This window comes from Geotrypetes seraphini, chromosome 6 (assembly GCF_902459505.1).
Source record: "Geotrypetes seraphini chromosome 6, aGeoSer1.1, whole genome shotgun sequence".
Taxonomy (NCBI): Eukaryota; Metazoa; Chordata; class Amphibia; order Gymnophiona; family Dermophiidae; genus Geotrypetes; species Geotrypetes seraphini.
In genome coordinates, this window is record NC_047089.1 from 227,469,063 (window position 1) to 227,492,263 (window position 23,201).

Consider the following 23,201-nt stretch of genomic DNA (forward strand, 5'->3'; position numbering starts at 1 on the left):
ATTAAGTAATTTAAATCCTCAAAATACATGTCCCTCCCCCCACCCACCCACCCTGGATGTGTAAGGAAATCTAAGAAAAGGAAAGATACATGACCCTTATTTTTTGGTTATAATGACTTCTCTCATTTCCGTTTCATATTGGGTTTTGTGAGGGGCTTTCTTTCTTTCTTCCTACTTTTTTCTCTGCCATGTCTTTATTTGACTTTTTCACTGCAATCACTGCATTTCTCATTTGCCATTCTTTCCCACCTCTCTCTCTCCTTCCTCCTACAAGTCCCTCCCGCTGTCTTCCCCCACATCCCCTTCCCCATTCTATCCATCACCTTTCAGTTTTCCTTGCTGTACTCCTTGTATGCTAAGTGCTTCTTCTTGTTTTTGATTTGCAGGCCTGAAAGTAGGCGATGAAGTTGTTGAGATTAATAGAAGAACTCTCAGAGATCTGAATTCATTTATTCTGAAAAATGCCCTTGCTCAGCCATCGCTGTGTCTTACAGTACGCACGTGTCCTGATGTAGAGGAGGCTCTGAAGCTCACACAGCCTCCTCCGCGTCGTACAGACGCAGGGATTGAAATAAGTGACTCTACAGTTTACAGGGATCAAGGTAAGACCGTCTTCTCCATAAATAAATATGTCAAGTATTTGAATGCTAGAACTGAGTAAGGAACATGGTGGTCTAATATATGTGTGACCTGTGACTACAGTAGTTTGTTTCAATCATTTATGTGGTTCAGGAATTTGCAAAGACTTGGGTTATGTGCATGAATTGCAAAATTTCCTAAGATGTTGGTAACTCTGGGCTCAGCTGGATCTATTTATATGTAAATTATCTAGTTTAAATTTCATGCTGTTCTTAATATTGAAAAACTCTTATTTGGTTGACAACCATGTCTACTAAGAATGACACGGGGACAAATTTTTCCCCTTCCCCATGGGAACTCATTTTCCTGTCCCAGCAAGTTATTTTCCTGTCCCTGCCCCTGCCCCATTCCTGCAAGATCAATCCTCATCTGCACAAGCCTCAAACACTTTAAAATCATAAGTAGCAACATTCTAGAGCTCAGATTGTGATGTCATAATGCCTCATTCCACCAATGCCTAAGCTCCGTCCTCATCTGCACAAGCCTCAAACACTTTAAAATCATAAGTAGCAACATTCTAGAGCTCAGCTTGTGATGTCATAATGCCTCATTCCACCAATGCCTAAGCTCCGTCCTCATCTGCACAAGCCTCAAACATTTTAAAATCATAAGTAGCAACATTCTAGAGCTCAGCTTGTGATGTCATAATGCCTCATTCCACCAATGCCTAAGCTCCGTCCTCATCTGCACAAGCCTCAAACAATTTAAAATCATAAGTAGCAACATTCTAGAGCTCAGCTTGTGATGTCATAATGCCTCATTCCACCAATGCCTAAGCTCTGTCCTCATCTGCACAAGCCTCAAACACTTTAAAATCATAAGTACCAACATTTTAGAGCTCAGCTTGTGATGTCATAATGCCTCATTCCACCAATGCCTAAGCTCAGTCCTCATCTGCACAAGCCTCAAACAATTTAAAATCATAAGTAGCAACATTCTAGAGCTCAGCTTGTGATGTCATAATGCCTCATTCCACCAATGCCTAAGCTCTGTCCTCATCTGCACAAGCCTCAAACACTTTAAAATCATAAGTAGCAACATTCTAGAGCTCAGCTTGTGATGTCATAATGCCTCATTCCACCAATGCCTAAGCTCCGTCCTCATCTGCACAAGCCTCAAACAATTTAAAATCATAAGTAGCAACATTCTAGAGCTCAGCTTGTGATGTCATAATGCCTCATTCCACCAATGCCTAAGCTCTGTCCTCATCTGCACAAGCCTCAAACACTTTAAAATCATAAGTACCAACATTTTAGAGCTCAGCTTGTGATGTCATAATGCCTCATTCCACCAATGCCTAAGCTCCGTCCTCGTCTGCACAAGCCTCAAACCCTTTAAAATCATAAGTAGCAACATTCTAGAGCTCAGACTGTGATGTCATAATGCCTCATTCCACCAATGCCTAAGCTCCGTCCTCGTCTGCACAAGCCTCAAACCCTTTAAAATCATAAGTAGCAACATTCTAGAGCTCAGACTGTGATGTCATAATGCCTCATTCCACCAATGCCTACTTTTCAAATAACCAGGCCTTCGGCAGCTTTCAAAATCTAAGATAATTTGCCTCACATCTAATTACAGTAAGTAGAGAATTCCACAGAGTAAGTATATGTTTTACTTTAGAAAAATGTTTGGATAGTAAAGCCCGGATTTTATCAATGGCACCGTGGTCGTCGTCTGCCTAAGAAACGGCCGCCGATCACGTATCGGTCACGCAATGGCACCGTTTATGTAATCGCAGCTTTGTGAAAGATAGGCGCTGAAAATGTAGACCAGGTTTTAAGGCCTACATTTCTGGTGCCTACCTTTCACGTAAATCGCAGCTAAAGAGGCACCATACGACACCCAGTAAGGCTATTCTTATTAGGTGTCATAAAGCACCTCTGTAGCTGCAATGCAGGTTCCTACAATTTTTATAATGCTTTTTTTAAATTTTATTTCGTTTTCCATTTAAGATAGGCGCGGTAAGGCCCTTACCAGCACTTAACTTAAGGTGCTGTTCATAGAATATGGGCCTAAATGAATCACTTTGACCATTTAATTTGCTAAATGTCCAAACTTAACTGTTTTATAGCCCCTTTTATAAAATCATGGTAGCAATTCTTCCACGGCAAATGCACCAAAGCCCATAGGATTTGAATGGACTTCAGCGCATTTGCTGCAAGGGACTCACTAACATAGCTTTATGAAAAGAGCCCTTAATTTGGATCGGTCTGTGTAATTGGCTAAAACTTATCCAACAGGCAGTGGCATAGTAAGGGGCACTATTTTGGTGAGGGCGCCCTCTACCTCCCCACTGCCACATGTGCACGCCGCTTCCCTCCCCCCCATACCTCTGTAACATTCCTGGCACAAGCAGCAACCCCCAAGCTGCAGTCACGCCAGCGTCGGCTCTTCCTCTGATGTCACTTCCTGGACCCGCGCCTAGGAAGTGACATCAGAGGAAGAGCCGACGCTGGCGTGACTGCAGCTTGGGGGTTGCTGCTCACGCCAAGAACGTTACAGAAATACAGTGGAAGGGAAGTGGTGCAGCAGGAGAGGGCAGTGAAGGAGCTTGTGGAGGTGGGACGGAGAAGAGGACGGGGGAGGGGCCTCTCACCCCTGCTACGCCACTGCCAAAAGGCACGGATATCTGGTGCTCACTGGAAAACCTTTCCTCCTGGTAAGATGGAACAATGTAATTCCAGCAATCCTATTTGAGTGGATAGGATTACTAAAACTCTGCAGAAACTTAAGTGGATAAGTTACTTGTTTCATGCAGTCATCATTAAACCTTGTGTGATAAAATTAATATAATTCTGAGTTTTGTGTTGCACCTTATTCTGGGAGGTCCAAAGTGGATTAAAAAGTCAAAATAACATACAAAGCAAGTTAAATACAAAGCAAGTTAAATCAAGTTCAATCTTAACACCAAGCAACCCTAAATATAAATACAAAATACACCTAACATAAGGGCCTTTTTACTAAGTCACGGTAAGCACTAACGTGTGATTACCGCAAGGTAAAAAGCACTACCATGGGGCGCACTGAGGTGTCCTGCAACCGTTTCGGCAACGGTAATGTGAGGACTGAATGTGTGATGTGTGTGTATGATCAAAGTTACTTCCCTGATGCAGCCTTCTGGGGCGAAACATAATGTTATGTCGGAAACTAGTTCTTAGAATGTTGACAATGCTTATTTAAGATAAGTACACGCTGCTACTAAGAATTGCACTAATTAAAAGATTGATATTACCTGTAGATTCTAAATATTGCGGATTGAAGATTACTTCTTATGAGAGAGAGAGGAGAGGGGGATGGTAAGGGACATGCACTAATCTGCACATGAGACCTATGAGGATGTGTTATATGATCCATAATGTTCTGTGATTGGATCAATAAATATGCATAAGCTATATAGCATCTGATGGTCTTATAAATTAGTATTAGAACTATCTGGTGGTTGACCGTGCGATAGTTCTATTGGCTATAGCTAATTGGGGGGGGTTCACTTTATCTGATTTTGGGGTGTCAAAGTTGGTCCTCGAGGGCTGCAATCCAGCCAGGTGTTCAGGATTTCCCCAATGAATATGCATGAGATCTATTTGCATGCACTGCTTTCGTTGTATGCTAATAGATCTCATGCATATTCATTGGGGAAATCCTGAACACTTGGCAGGATTACGCCCTCGAGGACCGACTTTTGACACCTGTGGATCTTTACAGTGTATTTTCAGGATTGGCATGTGCTTTTCATGCTAAAAAACAGATTTTTTTTAAATTTTTTTAAAGTGTTGGGGTAGAGGCGATGGCATGTATTTTGCTAATGGGTTAGCGGAGCGACATCACTGTGCACTGATTAGTGCATGCCCCTTACCACCTAGAAAATAGGTGTTGGTAAGTGCTTGCACTCTAATGGGGAGATCAGTATGTGGTCATTAGTAGGGAAAATGGAAAACAGGGCCTTTGTGCTGTCGCATTAACCCCCCCTCCCCCTTTTTACAAAACCGCGCAAGAGTTTTTTAGCTCGCTTCACGCTGTGCGCTACTCTGACACTCCTAGAACTCTTTGACCGTCGGAGCAGCACAGAGCATTCAGTGCACTGGCGCTGAAAACCTCTTGCGCGGTTTTGTAAAGGGAAGGGGGATAAAAGTGGCCACAGCAGATGAAAAAGCCCTACCTTGGGGATAGTGCTGACCGCTTTAGCACAGCTTAGTAAAAGGGCCTCATAATATTTATTTTTTAATTCACTTAAATAAGATAAAACCATAAATTATTCTTCCAAAGCTTTTTAAACAGAAGAGTTTTAAGAGAGCTTCAAAAATGAGAATAACAATCGCATTTCAAGAGGAGAATCATTCTGTTTTAAGGCTACTTGATGTGGAAAAATGCATAGCAAAAGTTTCTTCTGGCATGCGTATTCGTAGCAGAAGGAAATGCTAAGGAGAGCTCACTGGGCTAATTGTAACAATCTGTTGTGAGTTGTAAAGGTCAGTAAAGGCAGCATATAATCTGGTACCATACTATTTAATATCTTAAAATCCAAATGTAGCAATTTTAAAACATAAACATAAGAATCGCCGCTGCTGGGTCAGACCAGTGGTCCATCGTACCCACCAGTCCGCTCCCGCGGCGGCCCTTAGGTCAAAGACCAGTGCCCTAACTGAGACTAGCCTTACTCGGACACGGTACTACTCGAAAGGGTCCAGAGAAGAGCGACTAAGATGGTTAAAGGGTTGGAGGAGCTGCCGTACAGCGAAAGATTAGAGAAACTGGGCCTCTTCTCCCTCGAACAGAGGAGATTGAGAGGGGACATGATAGAAACATTCAAGGTACTGAAGGGGATAGACTTAGTAGATAAGGACAGGTTGTTCACCCTCTCCAAGGTAGGGAGAACAAGAGGGCACTCTCTAAAGTTGAAAGGGGATAGATTCCGTACAAACGTAAGGAAGTTCTTCTTCACCCAGAGAGTGGTAGAAAACTGGAACGCTCTTCCGGAGGCTGTTATAGGGGAAAACACCCTCCAGGGATTCAAGACAAAATTAGACAAGTTCCTGCTGAACAAGGACGTACGCTGGTAGGGCTAGTCTCAGTTAGGGCGCTGGCCTTTGACCAGAGTGCCGCCGCGTGAGCGGACTGCTGGGCATAATGGACCACTGGTCTGACCCAGCAGCGGCAATTCTTACGTTCTTATGTTCTGCGTACGTTCTGGTTCAGCAGGAACTTGTCTAACTTTGTCTTGAATCCCTGTAACAGCCTCTGGAAGAGCGTTCCAGTTTTAAAACCAAACACATCAATTTACAAATTGCCCAGTGCAATGCAAGTAATAATGGAGAAGCTCTATCTTATTCGGGCCCAGTTCTAGGGACTCTAGCACCCTGAGCCAACATTTGTATCAGCACTGTCCCCCATAATGCCCCCCCCCCCATCTGTAAACCAGTTCTCTTCCTCCACTTTGTCTCTCACCTTCCCTCCTCCCATTTGCAGCCTGCAGTACAGCACACACACACCCCCTTCTCTCTACACACCCCTCTCCCTGGGCGCCAGCAGCGATTTATTCATGCTGTTAGTGCCTGGTGCGAAGTCTTCTCGCTGACGCGTGCCACCCTTGTCTGAGTGGGTGACGAGACAGAGCGAAGGTTTGATCGGCAAAGAAAAGACACAGATGTTGAGTATTGAAGCGTAGTTTAGGTAAGAGAGAATAATTATGATGTAACAAATGCATTGATGAGTTGGGGATTTTTTTCCTGCATGCAGCTGTTACCGGGGTTCATAGACAAAATCGCGCGAGACAACGGCGCTCTGACAACTGAGCGCAGACAACTGAGCGCAAGGTTGATGGCGCGCCGAAGAAAAGCACTATTTTAAAGGGTTCCGACGGGGGGTGTGGGTGGGGAACCCCTCTATTTTACTTAACAGACAACCTGCTGGCGTTGTGAGGGGTTTGGGGGGTTGTAACCCCCCTCATTATACTTGAAACCGAACTTTTTGCCTGTTTTTTAGGGAAAAAGTTCAGTTTTAAGTATAATGTGGGGGGTTACAACCCCCCAAACCCCCCACAACGCCAGCGCAATGTCTGTTAAGTAAAGTGGGGGGTTCCCCCCCACACCCCCCATTGGAGCCCTTTAAAATAGTGCTTTTCTTCGGCGCGCCATCAACCTCGCGCTCAGTTGTCTGAGCTCAGTTGTCGGCGCGCCGTTGTCTCGCGCGATTTAGTCCCGTCACCGTTACCGGTAATAGTGACTTATGTTGCCATTGAGCTAAAGTTACCGAAGTTCTCTTGTCACTATTAAATAAGGGTTAAGGTTTTGGCACCTGTTTGGCCAATGCACTCTTTTGAGTGGGGATTTTTGACATGTTGGTGCCAGCTGGGTTTTGTGTGATGGGGGGTAGGAGGGAGGGATTGTTCCTCTTTGTTCAGTTCTGCACATTTCCACTTCTATATTTTGTTCTGTTCCATGTTTGTTTTTTGTTTTTTTCTTTAATACAAAAGATTTGATTTAAAAATAAGTTTGGGGGGGAGGGGGGTTGACCTTGATCCTTGGGGACCCATAAGAGTCCAGGGCCCTGTGAAGAAGTGCGGCTGGAAATAGTTCTGCCCTTCAGCAGCTACGGTAATTAGGCCAGCCTGCAAAAAGTTTGCTGGTGCACCTGAACTCTCGCTGCTAGTCATTGTGCTGATTCTAGGCTAAAGGAGATCGGAGTTCAGGTGCAAAAGAGCCGAATCTTGCCTTTGAGGTACACAGAAATGAAGGACAAGTGTGATAGGGGAGTGGCCAGTGCTTAGAAGTCTGGCAAAGGGGGGAATTTGGATTGGACTTCACCTTGAGAGCTATGTCCAGGACTTCTGAGAGAAATAGAGGGGGCAGAGATCTCATCTGACCCAAAAATCCACAGAGGACACACCGTCCAGGAAAAGGATCTAGGCTGCCCTAATTAGCTGAAGGTGAGACTGGGAGGCCAGGGGGGAAACCGGATGCTGCTGCAAAGAGGAGAGGAGGAGGGTGTTAAAAAAATGATTGCATTTTATTGTTGGTTTAAATAAACTAAGGCTTAAAAAAAAAATCAAAACTTTCTGAAGTAATTGCTGCTTTTTATGGGAACAGGTAACTTTTATGGGGGGATGGGCAGGGACGGAGGGGATTCCACGCGGGGACGGGTGGGAATGGAAGGCTTCCTCGGGGGGACGGGTGGGATTTCTGTCACCGCGCAACTCTCTAGTTTGGAGAGTTCTGTGTATCTAGACCAGGGGTAGGGAACTCTGGGCCTCGAGAGCTGTATTCCAGTCGGGTTTTCAGGATTTCCCCAATGAATATGCATTGAAAGCAGTGCATGCAAATAGATCTCATGCATATTCATTGGTGAAATCCTGAAAACCCGACTGGAATACGGCTTCTCAAGGACTGGAGTTCCCTACCCCTGATCTAGATAATGTCCCTCTGCCGATGAGAGTATGATCTGGGAGGCCTGGTGTCTACCTGGAATGTTCATGCTAGTATTGAGCATATTCCCATTGAGGTGCGCAGCACCTACTTAAGGGAATGTGCCCTTACAGTACTCCATAGGGCCTATGTTACACCTTCTCTGTTCCATAGAATGGGCTATGCTCAGACACCCCTTTGTTTGAAATGTAATCTAGAAGAAGCCACTTTTCCTCATGCTTTCTGGCTTTGTCAAGCTGTCCAAGCCTTCTGGAAGCAAGCTGGGGCTTCCATCAGATGAGTATTAGGGCAGCGCTTGGCTTTCTCTCTGGAGGCGCTTCGGCTGGGTCTACTGGGATCTTGTGGGATTCAAGGGCGAGGGCCTAGACTTTGGGGCAGGAAGTTATGTATCTTGGGGCAGAAATCCATTTTGAAAGAGTGGACCTCAGATGGCTCGCCTTCCTATTGGGGGTGGAGACTCAGTAGTGAATGAGATGTCAAGGGCACTTATAGATAGAGGAAACACTTTTTGACTATTTGGGACCCCTATCTTAATTCTTTATCACCTCAAATGTGCAGACAGACTTTGAATCAGCTTTGACCACGCCAGTCAATACGATAATCTATTTTCTTTCCATTCATACCTCCAGAGCTACCTTTAGGGTGGGGGGTGGTTAGGGTTGGGAATATATCTTGTTATATTTTCATATTTATGTTTAGGGTGGGGATTGGGGGTAGAGGGGGCTGTTCCGTTATTTTGAAAATTTGATGACCTGCTGGTAATGTTTGACATTTTTGTTTTAGCTGCTTGGTTGTCATCGATCAAAACTATTTAAACATAAATTATTAATACAAAGCAAGAAATATGGACCCCCACCCTTCTTTCAAAACTTAGTTCATCCTTTAAATCCCCTACCCCACAACAGAAACTTTTTTTTCAATCAATAATCTCTCAAGCTGAGAAGGATCAAAGTAAATATATCTATTAGATTGTAATGTTCTTACACATTTGCAAGGAATTTTAAGAAAACTCTATCTTTAAATTTCAAAAATTCCATGCGATGTAGTTGTGTGGACCTAGACACGTCCAGAAAAATCAAGAAGGGCTGACCACAAAACTGAGAATTTTTATTCCAAAAATATATTTTTTTTTAACATTTGTTTTCTCCCGTTCTGATGAAAAAGTTGCAAGGAGGGTTTGCTCTAGTAACAATTTCCTCTTGCAAGAATTCAAGAAAATTTTTTTAAATTCAAAGACTCTTTGCATTTCCCTCAACAGTCTCAGCTTCTGGCACAGACACATACGTACAATCGGAAATAATTAAATTTTTCAATTTTATCCCAAAGCAATAGCTCCTTCAAATATCTGCATAACAAAATCTCAGGAGACAGTAGATAACAAATAGGAAAATTCAATAAACGTAATGTTTTAGCTCTCATTCGATTGTCTATGTATAATTAGGCTGTCTTTAACAAAAACAGGAAATCAATTGTAAGTAAATTTGTAGAAATCTGAGACAGTCTGATATCCAACTTGTCAATTTTCATATCAGCCTCATGAAATTTCTCTACTGTCTGTTGAGAAAGACTTTGGTATTGTAGTCTTTATGCATTCTTCGGTCTTAACAACCACGTGCCAAATATCTTTCAAAGTAATATCTTGAGGTCAGTCCACCCTCGCTTAGTGAGGCCCTCGAAATGGACAAATCGCCCATAGGCACTTTAGGCTTAGATTGGATACATTTGTCCATTGGGCCTGCAATTTTTGGTGTACTGGTTCCTTTAGCTTTCCCCTTCCGCTTCACCATTTATACCTCAGGCTCCAGTCACCAGATTTCTTCCGTATCCCAAGGTGCTCCCAAGGGGCCAGTCGTGCCCCTTGTGACACGCCACCGGCCGCGCACCCAGTGGCCGAGCACCACTAGCGTGGCAAGAATTTGTAGTTGCTGGTTCCAGCAGCGGCTTGTGACGTCAGATACCGCCACCCTCTGCTTCGCGTTGGTGTTGCCCAGGGTCCTTCGATAAGGTGCCTCTTCTACTGGACCCACTAGCGTGGCAAGAATTTGTAATTGCTGGTCCTGGCGGTGGTGTGTGATGTCAAATGACGACGCCCTCTACTTCGCATTGGTGCTGCCTAGGGTCCTCCGGTAAGGTGCCTCTTTCTAGTATGTGTTGCTTTAAATGAAAGTTCAGCCTCTGTATGCTGAAATAACTATTTGGGGGTAATTTTATAATGCTTCCTCCAGATGTAAATCCTATATAACGAGCTTTTATAAAATTGTGCAGTTGCATAATAACATAAAAAGTAGGCATATGGAAAAAGTCTACCTGCTTCTAAGTTTCTGTATGTAAACATAGAAACATAGAAAAATGACAGCAGAAAAGGGCCAAAGCCCATCAAGTCTGCCCACTCTAGTGATCCTTCTCCTTGATTTTGCTCACCACCCCTTGCCTTTACATCATTAGAGATCCCACATGAATATCCCATTCATTTTTGAAATCTGCCACGCTGTTGACCTCAATCACCTGCCGTGGGAGTTCATTCCAATGATCGACAACCCTCTCGGCACTTTCTGGAGTCACCATGAAATTTCCCTCCCCTGATTTTCAGCGGATGCCCTCTGGTGGACGAAGGTCCCATAAGACGGAAGATATCCTCTTCCACCTCGATACGGCCCGTGATATATTTAAATGTCTCAATCATGTCCCCTCTCTCTCTTCATTCTTCAAGTGAGTACAGCTGCAATTTATTCAGCCTTACTTCATACGGGAGATCCTTGAGCCCCGAGACCATCCTGGTGAAATATGTTCATTCAGAGTGAGTCAGATTAAATAACTCCCTAGAAGTATTTTTGACATTTTTTTAGCAACCGCTTTGAATTTCAGCGAGAAATTTTACGTATTTATATAGTCGTGGTTTCTGAAAAAAAAAACCCCTGGAAAAATCTCTACGATGGTGGGGGGAAGAGGTTTACCTTTTTTGCCTTACCCTGTATGTTTTAAAATACACAAGTATATACATGCACACAGATTGACAACATCTTTGGCACAGGTGTAAACTGAATTGTGTGGATGAATTTATGCACTCCTCAGGCTGGTTCTAGGTGCATTTTTTGATTACAAAGAAATGTATATTAGTACTAGATCCCAGTATGTGTCACATTAGGATAAAAAATTGTATAAAAATCATGCACTGTAACTAAGGCAAATTGCAACCTGTTAACTGTATATTATGTATGTTAACCCGTTCTGAGCTCTTTGGGGGGAGAATGTAATAGAAAATGAATTAAGGGGTCTTCCTAGACTTTCAACTGGGGTGTCCTGTTGTATAAAATTACCTCCCATGTAACAAGACCAGGAGTTTACAACTTTTTTCAGAGCTAAGACCCCCTCCCCCCCCCCTTTCAGCTTTCAAAAATTTCACAGCCCCCACATGCTTCTCGTTCATTTTCACATCTACTTGTTAGGACTAATTTGTATAAGAACAAAAAAGTGGTGATGTGTACAGCAGAATACTTCAGGACAGGGTTGGCAAATGAATGAGGGAGAAACTAGTGTTCCTCAATTATCTATGGTCCTGCTTAATGTCACCACTGGGCTTAGAGCTAGAACAAACAGGATTTTGATCATTTATACACCGCTCCCTCGGTATAATGCGTAACTATGGAGGCAGAGCCAGTATCGCCTAATAAAGAAGGATGTGTTATGATGAAAAGCTTGCCCATACCCAATCAAACAAAGACTCAACTTTTTTTAAAATCATTTAATGAGTGGAGTGGAAAGGGTAGATGTGAATCACTTGTTGACTCTTTCCAAAAATACTAGGACTAGAGGGCATGCGATTAAGCTATGAAGTAGTAGATTTAAAACAAACTGGAGAAAATATTTCTTCACACAACGTGTAATTAAACTCTGGAATTCATTGCCAGAGAATGTGGTGAAATCAGTAGTTGGGTTTAAAAAAGGTTTGTATAATTTCCTAAAATAGAAATCCATAGGCCATTATTGAGATGGCTTTGGGAAATCTACTGCTTATTCCTAGGATAAACAGCATAGAATCTGTTTTGCTACTTGGGATCTAGCTAGGTACTTGGGACTTGGGTTGGCCACCGTTGGAAACAGGATGCTGGGCTTGATGGACCTTCGGTCTGTCCCAGTACAGCAATTCCTGTGTTCTTATGTGAGCCAAGTATAGGACAATCAAGTCATTATGGCATCACGGATGAGACTGGCTCATTGGAATTGGTGGAATGAGGCTTTATGACATCACAATCTCAGCCCTGGAATGTTACTACTCTTTGGTTTTCTTCCTGGTACTTGGGACCTGGGTTGGCCACTGTTGGAAACAGGATACTGGGCTTGATGGACCTTTGGTCTGTCCCAGTACGGCAATTCTTATATTCTTAAATTTGACTACTGAAGGCCTGGTGGGGTTGAAGGGCATCAAGAGAAGGCTGGGGCTGGATAAGAGATTGAAAGAGTGAAACTGCTGAGTTGAGAACCAGATTTTTTTGGGGGAAGAGGAGGGTTGAGACGCTAGAGAGGAACTGCTGGGGATGGGATGAAGGAGAGTTAGTTTATTAATGAAAGGGAGGAGAGAACCACTCCTCATTTTCTCTCTCTCTCCCCTATCTTGAGCAGCGATATCTGTGTCTCATTCACTGTCCTGCCAGCAGTAATCTTTCTCTCTCGTATCTTGAACAACCACTTTCATTCTGGTATCGCAACCTTCCACCCTGTCCCCAGCTCAGCAGTCTCAACTCCCTTCCCTTTTAGTTAGTCTCTCTCTAACTAAAACATCACAAATCATATAAAATGTTACTTCTACTTTTTGGCCTGTAGGTTTGCTACCGCTACCTCTTCTTTTGGTTTCATAGCATGGAGACTCGCACTGCCTACACTGCCTCTTTCGGCATCAGCTGGTATAGTGCTGACACTGCTGTCATGTCTTGGTTCTCCTTCCATTGGCCCATCTCATGATAGTAGTATGTTTCAAGCCTCATTTTGGATAGTGACTTTCTAAAATGAGGCTTGAATCACATAACAGTACATTTCAAGCCCCTCTCAGGCTCTTAGCAAAGGAACTGGTGGCCAGAATGTCTGCACAGCATTTGTCCGGCGAACCCCCTTGGGTGCATGGACCACCCATTGAAGATCTTGGTCGTAGATGAAAAGTCTGATCTGCTTTTGAGAATTCCACCTTCATTTCTCTAAACTTAAAAACTTTAATAAATTAGCCTTTAAATTTCAACTCATATGACTGTAAACTTGTCTGGACTCTCAGTTTGCAGTGAGCAAGACGTCTGTACTGAGGCAGCTCCAGAGGAGATCCAGTTGCAGTTATCTGATGAAAATGATGAAATGAGCAAGGTAAGACTTGTTACTTGTATGTTCCTTTTCTGTTATTTTGTTTTAAATGATGTTTCCTTAATTAAATGTGCTTAAAACTGCACATAGAACTGTTTTTTAAGTTTAATGGTGATGATGATGTGATGGTATTTGATAGGGGGAGGGATTTGATATTTACAACTTTCTTCTCCATTTAAGGTTTCAGCTCAGTCAGAGCCGGCCTTTTCTTGTTTCTGGTCCCATGAACTTCATTCACAACTCTCCAGGACTTTTGTCTATATTTTAGTAATAGTCTATAGCAGTGGTCTCAAACTCGCGACCCGGGAACCACCTTCGGCCCGCGAGGTACTATTTTTGAGGCGATATGTTTGTCATAATCACAAAAGTAAAATAAAACAGTTTCTCGATCATATGTCTCTTTAGCTATAAATGACAATATTATTATTAAGACTTAGCCAAAGGGAAAGATTTATAAACTATAAAGAGTTTTTACCTCATGCAAAATTGTCATTTCTTTAATAAGACATTAACTGTTTTTTTCTGAGGCCCTCCAAGTACCTACAAATCCAAAATGTGGCCCTGCAAAGTTTGAGTTTGAGATCATTGGCCTAATGTTAACAAAGCTTTTTCAAGATTCTCTCCTTTAGGTGATGGCATTAAAATAATTTGTAATCTCACTACACTTTCGACCTGGTTCACAGCACAACTACTCATGAAAGATCAGCAGAGTCCACAAAGAGAAGTACTAAACATTCCACAGGCATAGAGTTCCAGAACAAGGCAGAAAAATCCACAATTCGCACATCAGCAACGCTTCTTCTGTGAAAATTATTAAGAGGAGGAAAAAGCCTCAGATCCCCCCTCCACCAAACCGAGAAACTCAGGTTGAAAACAGGTGGAGTTTTACAGGGTGTAATAAAGTCACTGGCATAAAAAACCTCCTAAATAATATTTCAATAGAGAAAAGCCTTGTGCAATGCAAGTGGGATATACTCTGCCTTGTATCAGGACCCCTATGATCTGAAAATGATTTGAAAAGCCAAATTCTATTGAGTAAACAGAGAGACACCACACATCGACGGTGGCCAGCGTTTCGCTAATTATAAGCTGCCTCAGGATGTGAAGTCACAGTCAATCCTGCAAAACACAAAGTTATATATGATCAAATACTTAATGTTTGAAGGATAGCTGCTCAAACCTCTCAATGAAATGGACCAGACACTTTTCAACGTACTCTCAAATCAACTCCTCGATCAAACAAGGTGGTTCCCCATGGTGTTGTGTTTGCTTGTTATTAAAATAATTTGTCTCATCTTTTTGAGGGAAGCAGCCCTCATTTAAAAAATACACTCACCAAATAAGTTACCCAGATATGTAATATTTCAGATATAGTTTGAAATAGACTCTCTGGGCAAGGATCAAACTGGCAATTTCTCATTGCGAGACTAGAAATTAACTTTTTAATGTCATTTGTTAAAACTGGAGAAAAGGTTTCCCACATGATGTTTGTTTGTTAAAGATTTTGACTGTTCTTCTTTTTAGCATCAGCACGATTTACAAATATTAAAAGGAAAAGAATTCCATTAATAACAAAAACAAAAGCAAAAGAGAATTAAATTAAAGTTTAGTAGTTGCCTAAGAAAGGACTCCACTCTCAGTAATTTCAAGGGAGAGCTAAACTGAAGAGATATGTCTTCACAAATTACCTAAATTTTGGATAGGAAAGTTCAGAGCTAATCTCGATTTGAAGAGAATTCCATAGACTAGGAACAAATGCAAAAAAAACAAACAAAACCGAATTAAGAGTTGAAGCCAATCGAACTAAATGAACCAAAGGTAAAGTTAATTGGTGAGCAGATACAGAACGCAAGTTACGAATTGGCCTATGTGGAACTAATAATTTCCCTAAGTAATCAGGTTGACCTGATTGTAATACTTTAAAAGCATGATTGTAATACTTTAAAGGCAAACGTTAAAGCCTCACACGTAAGACAATATTTCACAGGAAGCCAAAGATACTCTTTAAAAGATGGAGAAATATGATTGTACCTAAGAGCATTAACAAAAACACTGATAGTGGTATTCTGTATAGTTTGTAACATCTTAATAGATAGTAATGGCAATCCAGTGTAAATGATATTACAGTAGTCGATCTTTGAAGTAACTAGGGCATAAATAAGAGATTCCCAACAAGGTTTATCAATATAAGAGCGCATAGAACAGATCCTATGCAAAGAGAGGGAAAAATTTCAGAACTGAAGAAATTTGTAAATGAAATGTAAGTGCAGAGTCCAAATGCACACCTAATAGTATTTGAATGTTGAATAGGTTGAGATCTACAAATCCTATTTCTAAATTTTGGCTCTGATGGATGTTTTCAGTGAAACTATGACTAAGATGGTTAAGGGGTTGGAGGGGCTGCCGTACAGTGAAAGATTAGAGAAACTGGACCTCTTCTCCCTCGAACAGAGGAGATTGAGAGGGGACATGATCGAAACATTCAAGGTACTGAAGGGGATAGACTTAGCAGATAAGGACAGGTTGTTCATCCTCTCCAAGGTAGGGAGAACAAGAGGAGGGCACTCTCTACAGTTGAAAGAGGATGGATTCCATACAAACGTAAGGAAGTTCTTCTTCACCCAGAGAGTGGTAGAAAACAGGAATGCTCTTCTGGAGGCTTTTATAGGGGAAAACACCCTCCAGGGATTCAAAACAAAGTTAGACAACCAGAACATACGCAAGTAAGGCTAGTCTCAGTTAGGGCACTGGTCTTTGACCAGAAGGCCGCCGTGTGAGTGGACTGCTGGGCATGATGGACCACTGGTCTGACCCAGCAGCGGCAATTCTTATGTTCTATACTTATTTACCAGATCTGCTCATCATGGTTCCTGAGTCAGGTTTTAGTAAGATAAAAGAATACTCTATTAACTGGTGGGGGGATATTTAGAAAACTTATAGCATGAGAGTTTGTTAAACATTTTGGGGAATAAATCCTCTTCCTTAGGCAGCTAAAAAGCATAGTAAATCTGTGAGCAGAATTAGGTGGTAGAGGGATTTTTTTCTCTCCTTCAATTTGCTCTTGTTACAGAGCAGTGACAGGAAGAAATACTTCTTCCTCTCTTCCTAGTAGGATGCCTTCAGTGAAGGTTTGCATTCCCTATTAACTAATTTGTTTGATCATCATAGTTTCCGAGTCAGGTTTAGTAAATAAAAGTGATGATAAACACAAGCATCCTCTTAATTTGAGTGAGATCTTTCCTGTTATGGTGACAATGAGCCATATGGTCTACCAAAGGGATAAATCTGAACATGTCTGCCCTGTCTGATAGCTTCTCGGTTGTCATGGTAACTACAAATCATGTGACTAAAGGAGAGAGATAAGCCTGATGTTTTCTGAGTCAGCCATTATATATCTGACTTTATAAGTCTAAATGCATAACAAAGCACATAATAGCCATTCATAAGAGCTTGTTGAAGAGCATTTACTATGACCCAAAAGCAATAGGGAACTTTGGGGTAATAAATCTTCTCCTTCAGGCTGCTAAAAAAGCATAATAAAACAGTGAGCAGAAGAGATGTAAACTGAATAGGTTACAGACCAAGGTACTTATACTTTACACAGGCTTTCAAGGATCCATTTTAAAAGAAACAAAACAATGGTGTCTGATGTGGACGCATAAATGGCAAAGTTGATTTAGTTGATATGTGCGCCTTGTCCTATTACACAATGGCTATAAATACATCTTAATGTTGTTAGATGTCCTGTCAAGATATGCATGGGTCATGAGTTTAAAACCAAAGATAGAAACATGATGGCAGATAAAGGCCAAATTGCCCATCCAGAGCATCCACGGTCTCCTCCTCTCCCTATTGGCTAAGGCTCTTGCATTGTTAGGTCATAGAGCTTTGTGGTAAATAGAAACATGATGGCAGATAAAGGCCAAATGGCCCATCCAGTCTGTCCATACCTTTTCCTCTCTCTAAGACAGTGGTTCTCAACCCTATCCTAGGGGACTCCCAGCCAGTTGGGTTTTCAGGATATCCCTAATGAATATTTGCATATAATGCATCCCTAATGAGAGATTTGCATATAATGGAGGAGACAGGCATGCAAATATGTCTTATGAATATTCATTAGGGATATCTCGAAAACCCAACTGGCTGGGGGTCCCCCAGGACAGGGTTGAGAACCACTGCTCTAAGAGATCCCACGTGACTATCTCAGGCTTTCTTGAATTCAGATACAGTCTCTGTCTCTACCACCTCTACCACCCTTTCTGTAAAAAGGTATTTCCTTAGATTACTCCTGAACCTATCACCTCTTAATTTCATCCTATGTCCTCTCATTCCAGAGCTTCTTTTCAAATGAAAGAGACTCGATTCTTGCGCATTTACACCACATAGGTATTTAAACATTTTTATCATATCTCCTCTCTTCCACCTTTCCTCCAAAGTATACATATTGAAATCTTTAAGTCTGTCCCCATATGCTTTATGACAAGGACCATGCACACACACTTCCTTATGCAGCAGCAGCATTTCCCCACACACACACACTTCCCTGTGCAGCAGCAGCATTTCCTGGCCTTTCCTGTGCAGCAGCAGCATTTCCCGGCCTTCCCTGTGCAGCAGCAGCATTTCCCACCGCCCCCCTTCCCAGCTGCCGAATTTAAATTCAAAGAAAAGTGCTGCACTGTGCTACCGCTGGCTTCGGCGTCTTCTATCCACTGCGGCCAACCCTAGCGGAAACAGGAAGTAGTCAGAGAGGGCGGGCCACAGTGGACACAAGACGGCGAGGCCAGCGGTAGCGTGGTGCAGCGCTTTTCTCTGAATTTAAACGCAGGTGAGCCAGCGAGAAGGAAGAGGCTTAAAAGTAGCTGGTTTTGGCGGTGAGTGAGGGCGGGGTCGCCGGCTGTGCTGTGTGTCTCCGCCACATACGCAGTCCTGCTGGCCATTGACCTACTGATCAGAGATCACGGAAGCACGCAGGTAAGAGTGCGCATGCGCGGCTAGGGTTTTATTATATAGGATAAATCTTATAAAAGACTCAACAAGGCCCATAATTCAGCACCTTGCCTACATAGGGGGCCATAATATGTAAATATATAAAATCATCATAAAAAATGATCACCTAGTCACATAGGCTTGGGTGTAGCATAGTGGAATAAACCACTGAAAGCTGTGGGATGCTCAGAATTGGCTAGTCTGCAGAAGGTCTGTGGCGCACTGTTTTTTTTCCCTCAGAGACCCTGAAGAGATCCAGACAGTATGGTTGTGATTTTATACATTTAAAATTTTGTGACCCTTAATGCAGGAAAGGCACTGAAACATAGCAATGTTGGGTCTTTTATGAGATTTATTGTTGTCAAAGCTTCTAATACAAATAATATATATGTTTTGGCCAATCAGGGACTTCCTTAGACTCCTCCCTAAGGATGTCCCTGATTGGCTGAGGTGCCCCAGGCCCCTTCCAAGGGAGGAGCCCAAGGCGTCTCAGACAATCAGGGCCTTAGGCCCTGCCCCCATGCATCACATGATGCACTGGGGCAGGGCCTAAGGCCTCAGACGTGTCGCAGGAGGAACGGAATGGGGAGGGGGCAATAGGGGGGGTGGCAGGAGGAAGTTGGCATTCCTCCTGCCGTTAGTTTTTGGGTGGGTGGGACTGATGGCAGGAGGGAGTGGGAACCCTCCTGCCATAATTTTAATTGGGGTGGGCTGGGCCCAGCCAGCCGGCCTCAGAGGAGGCCTGGAGCAGGAGAGGCTGAGCACCCCTCCTGCTCCCAAAAATTTGGTATGGCCTAAGTTAAGGTGGAAGGAGGGAGGGAGGGAGGTGGGCCCGGCCAAGCCAGGAGGGGTTTCACATGGCAGGAGGGAGTTGTTGGCATCCCTCCTGCCTTTTGTGGGGCATCGGCGCAAGAGGAGCATGCGTCTCAGTCGTGACTTTTTTTTTTTTAATTTTAAAACTTTTTTACTTTTTTGTAGGCCAGGGAGCCCGTGGTTTTAACCACAGGGCGGGAAGGGCAGGAGAGATTCGGGGCAGCAGAGAGCAAGGCCGGCAGAGAGCAGGGCTTTTAATGGAGCTGGAGAGTCGAAAACACGTTTTTGACTGGTCCCCAGCAGTCAGTTTTTGGGTTGATTGGCCAGCCCAGTCGGATCAGGAAATTTGTTTAGTGAATCGCATCCCTACCTACTTTGCATTCATTTCCCCTCATTTGCATGCAAGGATTCGAAGCGGAACGCAGGAGAGGTAAGTGAATTGGGCCAGAGGGAAATTTGCTAGTAAAGGGGTCGCAAACCTATCAATATACGATGGGTTTGCTTTGTGAATCTAGCCCTATGTCAGCCCATTTCTCTAGAAGCCCGAGTAAGGCCTTTTTGTCTGTTTGGTCCTCTTATCTGGACACCCTATCCCCCAAGGTAAAGAGTCAAATTATAAATAGACTACAGAAACCAGAAGCTCCTTTGGTGCTTTTTTGTTAATCGTTAAGAGGGTGGGTTCGGGGAGTGAAGGGAGGGGCGGACAGGGTGGGCAGGCTGTGGGGTAATTTTGTATGCCAAGTCTGGGTTGTAAAAACCAACGCCTAAACTCATGCTGTTTTGCCTGTATTGTATCATTTGGGATTTAGTTCACTGTTAATGTAAAATTTTGTGTCAGTGTATGTGTGCTTGACTTGTTCGTTTGAATATATTGTTTTATAAAAGTATTACCATACTAACAATTAACTCCTAAGTAACACTTCCGAAAACACCCCATATGCCCTTCAGACACATTTATAAAAGCCTATTTCAAAATGTTAAGCAGTCCTCTGCTTGTGGAAATAATTCCAAAAATTATCCATTGCATGTATTAGCTTTGAATAAATTGCTAATCAAGATAGCCTGTAAAACGAGCAACATTTGACAGAAGACATTTGTATTACCTGACAATATGTAGAAACTTTTGAGTGCTTCTGAGATACACAATTTGTTTAAATCATCATTGAAGTCACATGATGAAACCTCAAATTCAGGTGAAAATAGGTATTTGGAGATTTATTGGGTTCTTTCATGATGCTCAAGATAGCATCCTTACTCCAACCTCTACCCCCATATCTCTATATTGGCTTCTTAGCTTGTAAATCGCCTTGAACCTGTAGTGGATAAGAGCGATACAGAAATCCTGATTAGATTAGATTAGAATAAGTTTGTTCTTTGGCCAAATTTCCCTCACAGAAAATTTAAGAAAAATGTGGTTATAACTTGTAAGATGCCTTTTGAGGTTTACGTTAATCTAGTTCAGTGTTTCTCAACTCAATCCTGGAGTACCCCCTTACCAGTCAGATTTTCAGGATATCCACATTGAATTTGCATAAACTTGATATGCATACACTGCCTCCATTATATGCAAATTTCTTTCATGCATATTCATTGTGGATATCCTGAAGACCTGACTGGCAAGGGAGTACTCCAGGACCGAGTTGAGAAACATTGATCTAGTTCTAGTTCATATGTAAAACCACTCCCTCTTCTTTGGAGAAATCAGATCATGTTTTTCTGTACCATTGCACCACTAGGGGTAGCCAGAAGCCTCTTGTTCTTGACGGAGGTGCATTTGTATGTATTCAGAAAAGAGAAATTAGATTTTTGTTCACAATGCCAGGTTTCAAAGATTTCACCAAATATAGGGTTACCATATGTCCGGGAAAACCCGGACATGTTCTTTTTAGAGGATTGTCCGGGCCACTAGAGGGTTTGACATCTTTGGACCTTTGATTCATATATTAGTTACCGAAAGTTTAAGCTAACATACTTTTTTCCCTTGGATTGGAAAAAATCATACATCCGTCCCATTATTAAAGATAAAAATATTGGTCACGATGATCTATCCAATTACAGACCTATATCTAACATCCCCTTTTTAGCAAAATTAACAGAAAAAATTGTTTTCAATCAAATTTCAGAGTTTGTAGAAAAAACTAACGTGTTACATCCGAATCAAACTGGTTTTAGACAGCACCATAGCATGGAACACTCCCTGATTGGCATGACCACTTCTATTCAATATTTCTTAGATCATCATCAATTGGTGCTGTTAATCTCTATTGATCTTTCAGCAGCATTTGATACGATTGATCATCAACTTCTTCTTAGCAGACTCCAATCTATTGGGGTTACAGATGAAGTTCTTGCTTGGTTTACATCTTATTTCATTGATCGCACATCTACTGTTCTTTTCAAGGAATCTTCCTCCAAACCTACACAGATTGCACATGGGGTCCCCCAAGGATCTATTCTTTCACCCTTACTTTTCAATATTTTTCTTGCACCACTAATGACCTTATGCCAATCTGTAGGCTTTCATGTTTTTGCCTATGCTGACGATATTCAGCTACTGCATCCTCTAAATAATAATAATACAATTGAAATCTCAGCGATTAATGAAAAACGACCAAATTTATCATTGGCTGGATACAAACAGATTGGCACTTAACATCAAAAAAACTAATGTCATGCTTTTTCCATGGAAGGATAGTTTCCCTCTTGTTACTCCTATCTCTATTCAAAATGTCCCCCTACAATCAGTCAAAAATATTAAAATTTTAGGGGTAATTTTCGACAACAAACTTAATTTTCACGACCATATCAGTAACATCATGAAAACTACCTTTTACAGGTTACGTAAAATTCGATCTATTTCTAAATTTCTATGTCCCAAATCACTTAACATCCTGATTCACTCTTTGGTGATGTCTAAAATTGACTATTGCAATTCTCTTTTTAAAGGAATTGCTTTACATGAAATAAAACGTCTTCAAATTATACCAAATCTAGAAAGTTTGATCATGTAACACCACTTCTTAAAAATGCTCACTGGCTTCCAGTTATTCACAGAATAACGTATAAACTTTGTATAATTATCTTCAAAACCCTCTATAATATGACCCCCGCTTTTTTATTTAAGTTATTAATTCCATATTCTGCAAGGAGAATTTTAAGATCTAATGAACAAAACTTATTGTCTATTCCTTCGTTGAAAATTATAAACACTAGACGACAATTTATTTTTTCATGTACTGCACCGCAGACTTGGAATGCCCTCCCTATTTCTTTAAGGGAGGAGAAGGAATTTGGAAAATTTAAAAGTAACTTAAAAACTTTTCTTTTCAAGGATGCCTTTGCAAACTAATTTTATTATCTTACTACCCTACTTTATTTTATTATATTTTTTATTTGTTACCCTCTTGTATTTTCCCTTAATGTCTTTTCTTTACTTTAATGAATTGTATTTCATCCCTCCTCACCTAATGTTAAGAATATGTTAAATTGAGTGTAATTTAGTCCTTTTTAAGTATTCGTATGTATTGTATTGTCACCTAACAAATGTAAATTTTAATGTGTACATCGCTTAGAAGTTTGATTAAGCGATTAATCAAGAAACCTAATAAACTTGAAACTTGAAACTTTTCCAAAACCCGGCAGTTTGTCCGGGTTTTGGAAATCCTGAACTCGGAGGCCATGTCTGGAAGCCTTTGCGCATGCGTGGCCAGCACCATGATGATGTCATACCCCTACGCGCATGCATGTGACGTCGTTGCAAAGGCTTCCAAATGAGGCCTTCAAGTTCGGGGAGATTCATGTGGAGTGGGGCTGGAAGAGGAATAGGGCGGGACTGGGGGGCAGGGCCAGGCATCCTCTGTTTTTTCAAAGAGGAAATCTGTCAACCCTAACCAAATACTCTTTAGCAAAGGTTCCATTCATCTTCCCATCCGTATGGGACCAGGCTTTCTGTTGCTATATGTCAGCACTCGTACAACACAGAGAAAACATATCTTATCA

At 42.1% G+C, this 23,201-nt stretch overlaps 1 protein-coding gene across 9 annotated transcripts in view; it reads left to right on the plus strand.

The window, feature by feature from the left end:
• Positions 1–23,201, plus strand: part of TIAM1 (TIAM Rac1 associated GEF 1) — a 460,276-nt gene that overhangs the window by 319,313 nt on the left and 117,762 nt on the right. For all 9 annotated transcript variants that reach the window (XM_033949522.1, XM_033949519.1, XM_033949524.1 and 6 more), the window contains 2 exons: positions 387–602; positions 13,321–13,406. In XM_033949522.1, the coding sequence (XP_033805413.1) occupies positions 387–602; positions 13,321–13,406 (302 nt within the window). The remainder of the gene's footprint in view (positions 1–386; positions 603–13,320; positions 13,407–23,201) is intronic.